At 39.7% G+C, this 13,536-nt stretch overlaps 1 protein-coding gene across 1 annotated transcript in view; it reads right to left on the bottom strand.

Moving 5' to 3' along the window:
* The window catches only part of Pgap1 (post-GPI attachment to proteins inositol deacylase 1), an 84,688-nt gene extending 71,207 nt beyond the window's left edge, over nucleotides 1–13,481 (bottom strand). Inside the window, exons 1-3 of the mRNA XM_031367502.1 lie at nucleotides 13,213–13,481; nucleotides 6,255–6,408; nucleotides 3,285–3,460 (exon numbers count right to left, since the gene is read on the bottom strand). Of these exons, the coding sequence (XP_031223362.1) occupies nucleotides 3,285–3,460; nucleotides 6,255–6,408; nucleotides 13,213–13,359 (477 nt within the window). The 5' untranslated portion in view covers nucleotides 13,360–13,481. The remainder of the gene's footprint in view (nucleotides 1–3,284; nucleotides 3,461–6,254; nucleotides 6,409–13,212) is intronic.
* Between the last annotated feature and the right edge of the window lie 55 nt (nucleotides 13,482–13,536).

Here is a 13,536-nt window from a genome sequence, read left to right on the forward strand (position 1 = left end):
TCAGAGCACCTGGGAGTGGAGCTTCCTCTGGGTGTTGTGGGACTGGCTGTGGAGCTTGCGCCCAAGGTTTGCTCTGGACCCCAGCCCAGGCGTTCTGGAAGGCTCTGGTGTGGTTCTTAAGGCTTGTTTTTCTCTCATACAAAATGCCAACCTGTAATCTCCCAGCAAAGAGGATAATTTTCTCCCCATAACACTCTGGTCACTTAGGAATTCTATTCCTCCTACACTGAATTTATGTCCCTTTTTTTATACATTAAGCCATGGACTGGTGCTAGTGTGGCCAAGTGGCTTTCAGCTGTAGAGCTGATGCTATGATGGACCATATACTGACTCATATTTAGATATTAAATCAGATTAGGTTTTTTTTGCAATAAATTCTATTTGGTCATGATATACCATTCTTTTTTACTGCTGAGTTTGGTACTCTGGTATTTGGTTGAGAATTTTATATTTATGATCCTGAGGAATATTAACCCTTTAGTTTCTTTCTAATGACTGTTGTGTTCTCTACTTTTTTCTTAAAGGAAATTCTATCTCCCTTATTCTTTGAAAGCCTTCGTCTAATTCTGCTGTCAGATCCATGCTGGACTGAAGGCTGGGCCTTTCTTCCTCTGCTCTTTTAAAAATTGCTGCTGTTGTTTTAAGATCAGCATTTGTTCTTAAACGTGGACTAGAATTTCACGTGACTGAAAGTCATTGAACCCTAAGGTTTTTCTTGGTGGTAAGATTTTTAAATTAGAAATTTAATAGAAATTCTGACAGATACTGGGGTACCCAGATTTTCTGCTTCTTTTTTTTTTAAAGATTTATTTTATTTATTTTATGTGTATGAGTACACTGTAGCTGTACAGATGGCCGTGAGCCATCATGTGGCTACTGGGAATTGAACTCAGGACGGCCCTGCTTGCTCCAGAGTAATTCACTGTAGCTGTCTTCAGACGCACCAGAAGAGGGTGTCATATCTCATTACGGGTGGTTGTGAGCCACCATGTGGTTGCTGGGATCTGAACTCAGGACCTTCGGAACAGCAGTCAGTGCTCTTACCCGCTGAGCCATCTCGCCAGCCCCGATTTTCTGTTTCTTATGTCAAAACTTTGTATGACTGAGTTATTAAGTTTACAGGCATGAAAGTGTGCATGATATTCCTGTCTCACCCTCTCCGAACATAGAAATACATCCTCCTTAGTTCCTGACATTGTTACTTTGTTTTCTCATCTTTCAGATCAAGTCTAGTCATAATTTACAAGCTGTTGATCTTTTTTAATGAATCAACTCTTGGCAAAAGATAAGTCTTCTTTTTTCTTTTTTTTTTTTCTTTTTTTATTTCTTTAATTTCCACTTTCACCTTGTTTTCTTACCTAACTTTATTAACTTTCTTTTCTCCCTGGCTTATAAAGGCTGTAAGCTTAAGTCATCGATTTGAAAGCTTACTCTTTTCTAACATAAGTATTCAAACAGCACTTTTTTAAAACCATTATTTAATCCTCTAAATTCCTTTTTATTAGTTGAAACTTTTATACATGTATAAAATATAAATTCTGATACACATTTTCATTTTAATTCAGCTCAAAATATCTTCAAATTTCACTTTTTTTAATGTAAAAGGAACACTTTTAAAAATCTTGATTTTTACTTTTAACTTTGCTATTTTCAGGAAATAAATTACATGGTTCTAGGATTTTGAAGATTATTAATATCCACAGCCCAGCCTATGGCCTAACACAGAATGCAGCTTAGTAAATGGTCATTGTGTATTGAAAAAGAGTATTTCTATAGCTGTTGAGTAGAGTGTTTTAAAGTTATCAGTAAACATCATATAGGAGAACCTGGTGAGTGGTGTTCAATCTACAGTTTACTGATTTTCTTATTGACAGTGAGACGGGCTGATTTGTGCTAAGAATGCTAACTCCTGTTCTTGGTTCTACTGGACTTTGCTTTGTGAATTCGGAAGGATTAGATGCATACAAATGATTCGAGGGTTGGTTTGGTTTTTTTTTTTTTACATATATATAAATTTGTTGGACTGTGTGTCTGCCTTGCTGCTGGGGTGCCAAAGCACCACCCGCAAGCCGCTCAGGAGAGACAGAGCACCGTCTATGATTAGGGGGTTCAGGTCCATGTTCTTCCAGGTGAGAAACAGTGAGATCTGGGATGGATGCCGTGGTTCCCAATCTCCTGTACACAGATGCTGCTGGGGACCACCAGGAGTTGAGAATGGGGCCATGGCTCTATGCTTCCCCAACGTGCCAGGTGGGAAGGGGACCGCTGAGCTGAGACTGAATCCAGTTCAGTTCCGACTCAGTGCTTGTCGAACGGAGGGGCGGGAGGAGAGAAGGCCTTCTCCGGGAGATTTAGGCACAGTTCTTTACTACAAAGGCCGCACCCCTACAGCAATCCTCGATAAAAGAGACAGTCCTTGCTTGTCCAAGCTGCTTTATTTGATGGCAGATGTCAAGGCATATATCTTACTCCGGGTAAGCCAGGGATTAAATACCTTTGTGGGAAGGGATGCTCAGGAAGAGAAGCTCACTGGCTAAACACTAAGGGCCTCTCTAGATACCTCATTAGCATGGAGAACTCCAAGTTTTTATGTTACGTGACCAGTTGTCATGGTCCTCTCAGTGGGGTGTCATAGTCATGTGTTCCAGGACAAGTGGAGCTTGGCAGGGAGCTGGTTCAGCACCTACCATTCTCAATTCTGAAGACTCTCTGGGGTTCTGAACCTGCTTCAGCCTTACCAACTGAAGTCTGTCTGGTGGCACCGGCCACTTGCCTCACATAAATTGACCCTTTATCATTAGGGAATTTCTTTCTTTGGGGGCCAGGGGCAGAGGATGAAACCCAAAGTCTTTCAAGTGTCCACCATTTTCCAAGACACAATGCCTTTCCCTATAGTCGATTGAAGAGATAGTAATTTAGTCATTCTAGTTTTTGATTTGTTATTGTGTGGTGTGTATGCACATGTAAGTAGCAGGAGGCAGGGTGGGGAGAGGGGCAGGGACTGAACTCAGGTCATCACACTGGCAACAGGTGCCTTTACCCGCTGACCCTCCACCTTATCTTCTGAGACAGGATCTCTCAATGAACTAGGAAGTTTCAGTTCAACCTAGATCTTTAAACTAGCACTGAATTGAAGATACTACATTCTTTGTTTTAAAAAGTACTGCCATTTTTGTATTTTTGTTTCAACTCCAACATAAACAAATATACTATTTACAATCAAATGTGTCCCTAAAAAAAAAAAAAAGCCATTGACACTACTGATTTGCATATTTATCTCCTACCTTGTAGAGTTTGAGAATTGCTTTAATGCATTCGTGTACAAACTTGGTCTGCTTCTGAAGGCTCCCACCATACAATGCCACCAGTTCTTCATTGAAGTTGACACTGAAGAAGTCGAAGTGGTACTTAAAGTCAATGTCTTCTGCTTTCCTAAGTGCGATAGAGCCGATAGAACGAACTGCAGAGTAAAAGAGCAGAGGGCTCACTATATAGAACAATCCCAGAAGAGCATCCAACTCATCTTGAAGTTTTTAATAAGTAAACCCATCATGAATATAAGCAGCTTATTTCAGTGTGACACACATCAATGGTACCAAATAGCAAGTGGAGGCTACAGCTCAGGTAAAGTGTTTGCTGTTCAAACACAAACACCCTGAGCCCGAGCCCAGAATCCATGTAAAAGGCCAGGCATATACTACCAGCACTGAGGAACAAAAATAAAAGAATCCTGGAGGCTTGCTGGACAGATCTCTGGGTAAATCTTACAGCTACAGGTTCAGTGAGAGCATTAAAAAAATAAAAAAATAAAACAGACAGATGAAGGAAAGAAGAAAGGAAAACGTGGAGACTGATTTAAAAACAAAACAAAACAAAACAAAACAAAAACCCCAATGGTGATCTCTAGCTTCTACCCACACATGTCTATAGGCACCATCCCTAACCCTCCAACTTGCTCTCTCTCTCTCTCTCTCTCTCTACACACACACACACACACACACACACACACTCGCACAACCAATTAAAAGAACAGATATAATTCACATATGACACAAGCCACCCTGTGCAAAATTTGTAATTCCATGGATTTTTGTGCATTTGTCACTTCTAGTGAGTATTGTACAACCTCCTTGGAAATTGAGTATTTCAACCACATGAGTAGTCACTCTCCAATCCTGCCATTCCTCCTAGTCCCCTAATATGTACCAGCTTATTCTCTTGTGTCCATGAATTTGCCTATTCTTAACATTTCAGATAAATGGTATCATACCATAATGTGACTTTGTGTGACTGGCCTCTTTCACTTTTTATGATGTTTGCAAGGTCCATCCATGTTGTAGCATTTGCATCACTAATTCGTCTCTTCACATCCCACCAGCAATGTGTGAGGATTCCAGTTCTCCACATCTTTGTAGCATTTGCTACTATCTGTCTTTTTTATTATAGCCATTATAGTATCATTGTAGGGAGTGGTACCGTATTTTGATTTGCCTTTCTCTGATGACACATGATGTTTAAGCATCTTTGCTGCTCCCACTCTTGCCCTGTAATAGCATATTCTCCTCAAAGCAGAGCCACAGTGGTCCTTTTCAAAAAGTAAACTCTATTTATTAGATTTGTGAAAATTTTAATTTCACAATTTCAGTGTTGTCAAATGGGTAGTATAAAGGAAAGCATCATATGCTAATTATAAGGAGATAATCAGTGTAATAAGTAAAGATAAGCAGAGATGTATAACCTGTGATGGGGAGTTAATACGACTAGGTTAAATCTACAAGTACAGAAACTTATGTGCTCTAGAGATGTATGTAGAAGGACACTGTAACTGCCAATACAAAAATAATATAAAAATTATACAAATTATCTTCTATAAAAATTATATAAAAGAATAATATAGTGTTAAATAAATGGATAGTTTACTGTCCATACAGGAACTTAGAGGACTTTTACAGACAAAACAGACTGGGAGAAACCAAGCACAAAGAATACACACTTGATGGTTATACATTATAAAGGTTAAAATCTTCCCCAAAGAAGTAAAGTATCCCAGGGATGTTCACATAGGTATTAAGACTACAGAGAAAATTATAAAAATTACCACAAAATTAGAATTGTAGAAGTGTGTGTGTATACATATATACATATACATATACATATACATATACATATACATATACATCCTAACTTCATTTTTCTCTAGTCATGGTGGTCCTGAGTGCAAACACATTTTTGTATCAGGTACTTCCCTAAACTACGTTCTAGCTCCCCTCAAATCCCACCTCCTCGCCATGGCCTTTCCTGACCTCCTCGTCTGAACAAGCCACGTTCCGACTACTAACCTCACTTGGTGCTTTACTTATTTATTTTTCATAGCTTTTAATGTTACTGGAACATCTACTGATGACTGTCTCCCAATAGAAACATGTGTTTGATGAGCACTGTTCTCTTCTACCCTGGATATTTAATACCTAGAATACTCCCTGGCTTACGGAAGATACTCCACAAATATTTTGTAGATGAATTAATAATCACATATGATTACCATACATGTTAAAGCAAGTCTGGGTTTGTTACACAACAATTCCTCCAATGTTTATAAGAACTGAAGCAGATTTTGTTTGTAAACAAAATTAGTTACAGATTGGGATATCTGGCTGCTATGCCAGAAACTCTTGACATTCCCCCCACCATTCTGTAATCCCTCCATACTGCTACATGTCTCTACCCAAGGAGAGACACTGATCTCTTCTCTTGTTCAGCATAATTTAAGATTTTATCTCCCCACTGAATGCTTCAGGTTCCATTCTCAGTAACTTCATTTCCAACATAAACCTTTCCTCTATTTCTGAATACCTCTATAATCTACTTACCCTACCCTATGCCATCTGACTTCTGAATGCCTGTAAATCTATTCATCCTACCCTATGCCATCTGACTTCTGAATACCTGTATAATCCATTTATCCTACCCTATGCCATCTGACTTCTGAATGCCTGTAAATCTATTCATCCTACCCTATGCCATCTGATTCTACTCACTCTCTGCAAAGCAGTGCTTGACTCTCCTTTTCCTTCTATTTTAAATCTCTTCTTTCTCTTGAAGGAAGTGGCATGTGCATGGGTCTCCCAGTAGGTCTGACATAGTACTTGACAGAGTAAACTCTTCATTCACACCACTTGATTCTAGCATTACGCACATGATTCAAAGTCTGGAGCTGAACTGCACAGCTTTAACTTCTTCCTTCCATTACCTACCTTGCTTATAGCTTCCGGCATTACCAGGGAGAAAGAGAACAGGAATTCCTGTCAACGGGAGAATTTTGTGTTCTTCAGCGTACGATCCTTCTCCATAAAGATATAACTCATATGCTGGATACCGCTTTGTCAGTTTCTTTGGAAGTTCTATTTTCTACAGAAAATAAATAAATTAAATAAGTCCATTTTAATCACTTTTATTAACATGGCTCAGATTCAATGTAAACATAAGTTAAAGAACTTTAAAATGGTACAGTATACAAATATTATGAATGCTATAAACCACATAATGGTATAGTATACAAATATTATAAATGCTATAAACCATACCCAGTGCACAAAACAAGCTTAACTTTTCAGTTTTCATACAGGGGATTATTCTTAAATTATATGGATCTTGAAGAGTATAACCTTCATAAAAGCATAAAACACATATGGTTGAAATTCTAACAAATCAGTCAAAATAATCCCTGACAATGGCTATATGTTACTAGTATATGTCAGAAAGTTTCACATAAACTTAACTGAAAATGCATTCAATTTAAAACCAGTTATCAACTACAGTTTAAAATAAGGATAAGACCTTTCCATGGTCAAATCAATTCTTTTTGCCATTTTAAACTACTTTATAAGAAATCTCCTTTTACTTGGGCCCACTTATATACTCTAGCTGTTACAACTTTAAACAAAACATGTTATTGTTGGGGGTGTGTGTGTACATGCATGTTCATTCATTTGTGTGTGTGTATCTGTGTATGTTTTACATGTATGTGTTCACATGTGTGCACAGGCATATGCATTGTATGCGTGGATGTGGAAGCCATACGTCAACACTGGGTATCCTCAAATATTCTCCGACTTGTTGAATTTGAGACAAGATCTCTTCCTGAACCTAGAAATCACAGATTCAGCTAGACTGCCTGGCCTGACTCTGCCTCCCCAGCACAGGGATGACAGGCACAGACTACCATGCCCAGCTTTTTACCGCTGTGCTGGGGACCAACTCAGGGACTATCTCGTGATTGCATGGCAAGCCCTTCATCTACTAAGCCATTTGAGAGCCCCATTTAGTTTGTTGGGCAATGTTTTTAACTATGATGGTTTAACAAAATAATCTAAACCTTTCAACAAAGTCTTGATCAACAAGACTTCTTCTTCTTACCATAAATAGTCCATTGAATAACATAAGCTTCAATTGATGGACCAGCTACATGGATTGTCAGCAAGTCGTAAGCTACTTTGCAAATCTTAATGTTGTACCACATATGCAAGGTCTTAACATCATCCCCAAAGAGTAGGCATTTATTAAAGATGTAGCAAAGTGTAAGCTTTTCCATTCCCTCTTTGAGGTGGGGTTTCACTATGCAGGCTCTGCTGCTGATTCTTCATCTTCTTACCCCTGTCTCCCAAGTGTTGGAAATTACAGGAGCACGTCACCATACCTGAAGTTTCCATTATTTTATTTTATAACAGAAACCATTACAAAAAAATGATTTACTGCACTAAATCAAAAACTGAAACAGATATCAATGCATCATTAATCTAGAAATGTGAAACATGTATATACTTGATGAAAAATTTTTACTATATGTATTTCAAAAACTGTGTTATTAATATTGCAGAAAAAGTATTGCTCACAAGAGATTTCTAATCATTTGTGTGGATTCTAGAATACTCCTTTGAAGATATTACCATACACCAGGCCAACTATACCACAGAAGCATCTACAGGACAACGTGCTTATTATTTAATAGGCTGGCACTTTAAATTATCTCCTCCAACATACCAAACACAGAAAAACCAACTCTACCGTGTGCTTTATAAGCACACTAGCATTTCAAGTCAAATTAGTCCCAATAATGTTATGCAATGTGCAAACAAAACTGAGAATGATGCAACAGTTTATTTACTGGGGTCAAGCAAAAAAGAAAATATAGCAGAATAAAGAAGCAATTCTTTAACTGCTCCCAAATAAGAACATAATTTAATGCAATGGTGCACACATAGTTTTTAGTTTAGTAGACAAGTTTGAGCAAAGCTGAACATTAATCCAGAAAACTAGAAATTATCAACATGTCTAAAAAGGCCAGGCAGTGGTGGCACAAGCCTTTAATCCCAGCAGTTGGGAGGCAGAGGCAGGTAGATCTCTCTGAGTTCAACATCAGCCTGGTCTACAGTCAAGCCCCAGGACACCCAAGTTTACACAGAGAAACCCTGTCTTGAAAAACAAAAACAAAAACAAAACACACACACACACACACATATATATATTTCTCTGAAGTTAAAAAGTAGGCAAAACATACTTGACATATTTTATGGGCAATTTCATTGTAAAATATTTGTATCATTTAAAAATTAGCAATATATACATATGCTAAAAATACACAGGTCGGGGAAAGGTAGAGGAGATGGAGAGTCAAGGAGGGGAAGGGAAAGAAGAAGAGAAGAGGAAACAAGAATGGTAAGAAATGCAGGCAAATGGCAAATGACACCTCCAGGCAGAGCACAAGATCTAGCACCCGTCAGAAAGACAACAGGAGAGGCAACTGATGGGCACACAGAAGGGATGCTATGCTGAGAAAAAAAAGCATAAAAAACATAGCTGTAGGACTCCAATACAAATTACTTCATATGGACACTTTAAAATAAGCAAACTCTCACCCCCAAAAGACATTTAGTGACAAGCAGTGACTCTCGCATTAAGTACTCCTAGGAGGCAACTCTGCAGCCTGTACTCCCTTGACTGCACCTCAGGAGGCTGTTCTCATTGTCAATGTACACCTCTCCCAAAAGAGAAGCGTTCTAACAACCCTTCAACTGCTAGAGAACACTGGCTTAGGAAAGCCCTCAACTGCTAGAGAACACTGGCTTAGGAAAGCGCGCATGCATGCACGCACGCATGCACGCACGCCTGTGTGTGTGTGTGTGTGTGTGTGTGTGTGTGTATGTGTGTGTATGTGTGCATGTGTGCATGCATGCACATGTGTGTATGTGTGCATGTGTGTGTATGTGTGCGTGTGTGTGTGCATGTGCGTGTGCATGTGTGCAGGTGTGTGTGTATGCGTGTGTATGTGTGCATGTGTGTGTGCGTGTGTATGTGTGCGGGTGTGCAGGTGTGTGTATGTGTGCATGCATGCGTGCATGCGCATGTGTGTATGTGTGCATGTGTGTGTATGTGTGCATGTGTGTGTATGTGTATGTGTGCATGTATGCGCATGTGTGTATGTGTGCATGTGTGTGTGCGTATGTATGTGTGCGGGTGCGTGTATGTGTGCATGTGTGTGTGTATGTGTGTATGTGTGCAGGTGTGTGTGTGTGTATGCATGCATGTGTGTGTGTGCGTGTGTATGTGTGCAGGTGTGCAGGTGTGTGTGTATGTGTGCATGCATGCGTGCACGCGCGTGTGTGTGTATGTGTGCACGTGTGTGTGTGTATGTGTATGTAGTATATATCTTTCTCTTGTAAATGAAAACTATAAAAGTTTGATATCCATGGTTTAACCAAAAAATCCCAAAATTATCAAAATAAATGCAGACACTTTAAAGTTCTTCGTAGGAGCTCTCACCCTTGACTGAGGCTACTCCCAAGAGTAGGCCTAAGGGCTCTGGCTTGGTTAAAACAGGAAAACACCACCTAGACACAATTTAACTTTTCAGACAGGTCTTTCTTCTTGTCATAAATCCTTGGCTACAATCCAGTTCATGCCTGCTACCAAAACATCTAGCTAAACGCATCCTCATGTATTTCCATACTGTACACATACATAATAAAGACTTTAGAGAGAGTAGCTTTTAAAATTTGATTCCAAAATCTATGTCACTCTTATAATTTATACATGTCATGTTTTAAATTTTGTGTTTAATGTGCTTAAATTTTTTCAAATTCAAAAGGACAGGCATTGAGAAGAATGTCTCTTACCATGGTCCTATAGCTGGCCAGTTCCCCCATTCCAAATGACAACCAATGTTAATCAGCTCATGTAGGCTGCCAAGTATAATTTGGATGTAATATCCACACAGGCAAATATGTTCATAGATTATTTTCTCCTTTTTATATAATAGTAATATGTTATAAAATGCTGATCAGACAGTATGTCCTGTGCCTTCCCTCCTTCATATATGCTAGCCAAATGACTCGCATGTCCACATTCACCTCTCCTGCTCCCCTTACTTCAGCTGGGTTTTTTTTTCTTATTAATCATTCCATTCGTTTACATCTCAAATGATATATTTTTTTTTTAATTTTTTTTTGTGTTTTGCCTGTGGAGCCAGAAGAGGGTGTCTGGTTGGCACTGGAGTTAAGTATGGTTGTAAACCACCAGGTGGGTGCTGGGAACTGAACCCAGGCTCCACGCAAAAGCAGCAAGTGCTCTTTCCCTCCACGGAGCCAGTACAAACATGGATAAAGAGCCTTGTATACAGTCTCTTGATACATTATAACTGAATTTTATATTCTTGCCTCTCTTCTTGTTAAAACATATACATTAAAGGCATAGGGGCTTTTTTATCACTAGTACCCTCTCATGCCAAATATACCAAGTCATTCAATAAATGACTGTCTAAATAAACATCATCATGCTCTATGATAAAATATGGTTTATATTTGCAGCATCAACATTTCCTTTCAGAGAGCAATCATTAGGTCACACGCACGACCAGAGACAAATGAGCATATGAGAGAAAAACAACTCAGGTGTTTCTGCTCAAATTCTATAATTTGCCTAAAATTATGTGCAGCTGAACAACCGTTTGGTCCTACTGGCATCATAGAGCAAGAAGCTGTAAGTGATATGGTAGACTGAAGATCTAACCATAAAATATAGTTAATTCCAACTAAGTGCATCCAGGAAAACTATAGGCAAAGGATGAATAGAGATAATAAACCATTTTAAATTCAAAATTTCATTTTTGCAAAGAGTTTCAAATTTCTGTCACTTAAAAACAAAAAGGCTGTTTATCATTTTCTACTGACTAGCTAGGAAAGGCACAAATAAGTAACTTTAAAAACGGGAAAAGAAAAAGGCCTCAAGAAGGATGAGCTACCATGAGGAGGCTCTGCCACCTGCTGGACACCAACCTGCAAGCAATTAGAAAGCTTGGGGAATGCTAATCAAGGAGGCAACAGATAAACTATCTTTAGAACAGATTTACTTCTATGAAAGCCACTCGGCTCTGAAAATCTCAGTATTTACTCGAAAGGGCTCATTTCTATAGGTAGGCCTTAATTCTGTTTGTAAAATAACATAATTCATTCAAAGTCTGCTAAAGATGTACACTAAAACTTCCACCACTATGATTATTACTGTGCACACAAATTATTAAGTGTCAAACTCCAAAACAGCACTCTATACCAAAATAACTACATACCCATGAGTCAACATAAAAGCCCAGCAGCCCTTTTGTCTCAGTGACACTAATTTTCTCTTTCTAGTCAATTTCATGAGGCAGAAGACCCATCTGTGAGAGCCATATGCTTTGTTCTCAACATAAAGGAAGGCAATTTCTACTATTGCAAATATGAAAATAGATCAAATAATGGTGGGAAATCTAAAGATAAATAGAAACGATTGTTCCAAAATAATTTTATTGTAACCATTTAATACAGTACCACTAAAGCGGCCTACTTCAATATTACTGAGTTTTCAAATTATTAAACCATAGGCAATGAAAGAGAATTAGAATGAACTGTATTTTCAGTTTAAAAAAAAAACAAACCCTAAAGTTCATATACTTAACTACTAAGATTGTAATGCGCATAAACCAACATCACATCCGTCTATTGGCTTAGGAATTAACACTAACGTGTTAAAAATCTCCAAGAGCATCTGAAATACAGTGTTCACTTTCCCTCATAACCACGGATGCAAATCCAAGGTAGGAACTCGAAAATATCTACGGGAAGCTCCTCCGCAATTTAAATTTCAGTTTTTAAATGTAAATAAGAGGGCATCAAACAGGCTTCCTCTAGACACAGGCTTCTGTACACAGATGCAAGCCTGATTTTCATTCTTTATCGACAGAAAAATCTGCTATGATCCTAAAAGTATACTAAGAATGCACTTTATCAAAACGTATTGTGTATATTTTATAAATATAGCATATATTTAAACAATGTATTGTTTATATTTTATTATAATAGAGATCCCAAAATTAAGAGATTCATTTAGAAATCTCAAGAGAAATATCACCAGAGGGAAATTTCTCCTGACAGCTGTGTCATTTGTTATCATCTCTTTCTACTGCTGGTCATGAATGGAATTCTAGATTCTACTACGCAGAACAAATGAAGCAATTAATGAAAGCATTCAAATTAGAACAGAGGAGGCTGGGAGGGGCGGTGAAAGAGGAAGCAGATCCTGTTAAATCCAGTGAGACAACAAAATAACACCAGAATGTACATGCAACTGATTATAATAGATATCGTAATCGATTATGCAGGTCACTGACTGACCAGAGGCATGCAAAACACAGGTACGCACACCCACGGACTCAGAACCTACAGAACAGGTGGATCGGCAAAAATTCCCCACCGGAGGAAACTAGATAGTTTTCAGTTAATTATTCATCAGGCCAGTCTTTCACTTCACCCAGAGGTAAAACCTCAGAGCCTCTTTTTAAATCAGCTTTGGCAACTCTGCAAGACGCTGTTTCTCTTCCAGAAAAGCGAAATCTAACGTGCCCATCACTGGGCGCGAAGGGAAATCATTCTCCTTGCAAGCAAAGGAGGGTCCGGGAAGGATAAGGATTGGGGAGAGGGACCGGGGTTGGCTCTCTGGCGGTCAGAAATCGGGATCCGGGGTCTGGGTGCGGGGACGAGGGGTCGCGGAGGCGAGGATGCCCTGCCCAGCACGAAGCAGGAGACTTCAAGTGCCAGGAGAGCTCGGACTCGCAGCGTTCCAGCTGAGCCCGAGAGGAGCCCGGGAGGTGCGGGAGCGCAGGTGAGGGAGGGAGGGCCGTACCTGGTACTCGGGGTACTCGAACATGTAGCTCATGCTGCACTTGTTCTCCTCGAAGCCGAAGAAGACATCCCACAGCCCCAGGGTCGCCAAAAACACCATGAAGACATAGAACGCCAGGTTCCAGAGGTTGACTGAGTGGAGAAACATGGTGCAGCCGAGCGCCTCTCCGCCCGGAGAAGCTCCGCAGCTTAGACAGAGCGAGGGAAAGACGCCCGTGCCAAGCCGTGCCCAGCAGAGCGGCGCGCGCCTGCGCGGAGCCCGCCAGCATCCCCCTCCCCTTCGCCTGCCGCTCAGCGCGCCTGCGCGACTGCACGCCGCCGGCCG

Source organism: Mastomys coucha, unplaced genomic scaffold (assembly GCF_008632895.1).
Source record: "Mastomys coucha isolate ucsf_1 unplaced genomic scaffold, UCSF_Mcou_1 pScaffold14, whole genome shotgun sequence".
NCBI lineage: Eukaryota > Metazoa > Chordata > Mammalia > Rodentia > Muridae > Mastomys > Mastomys coucha.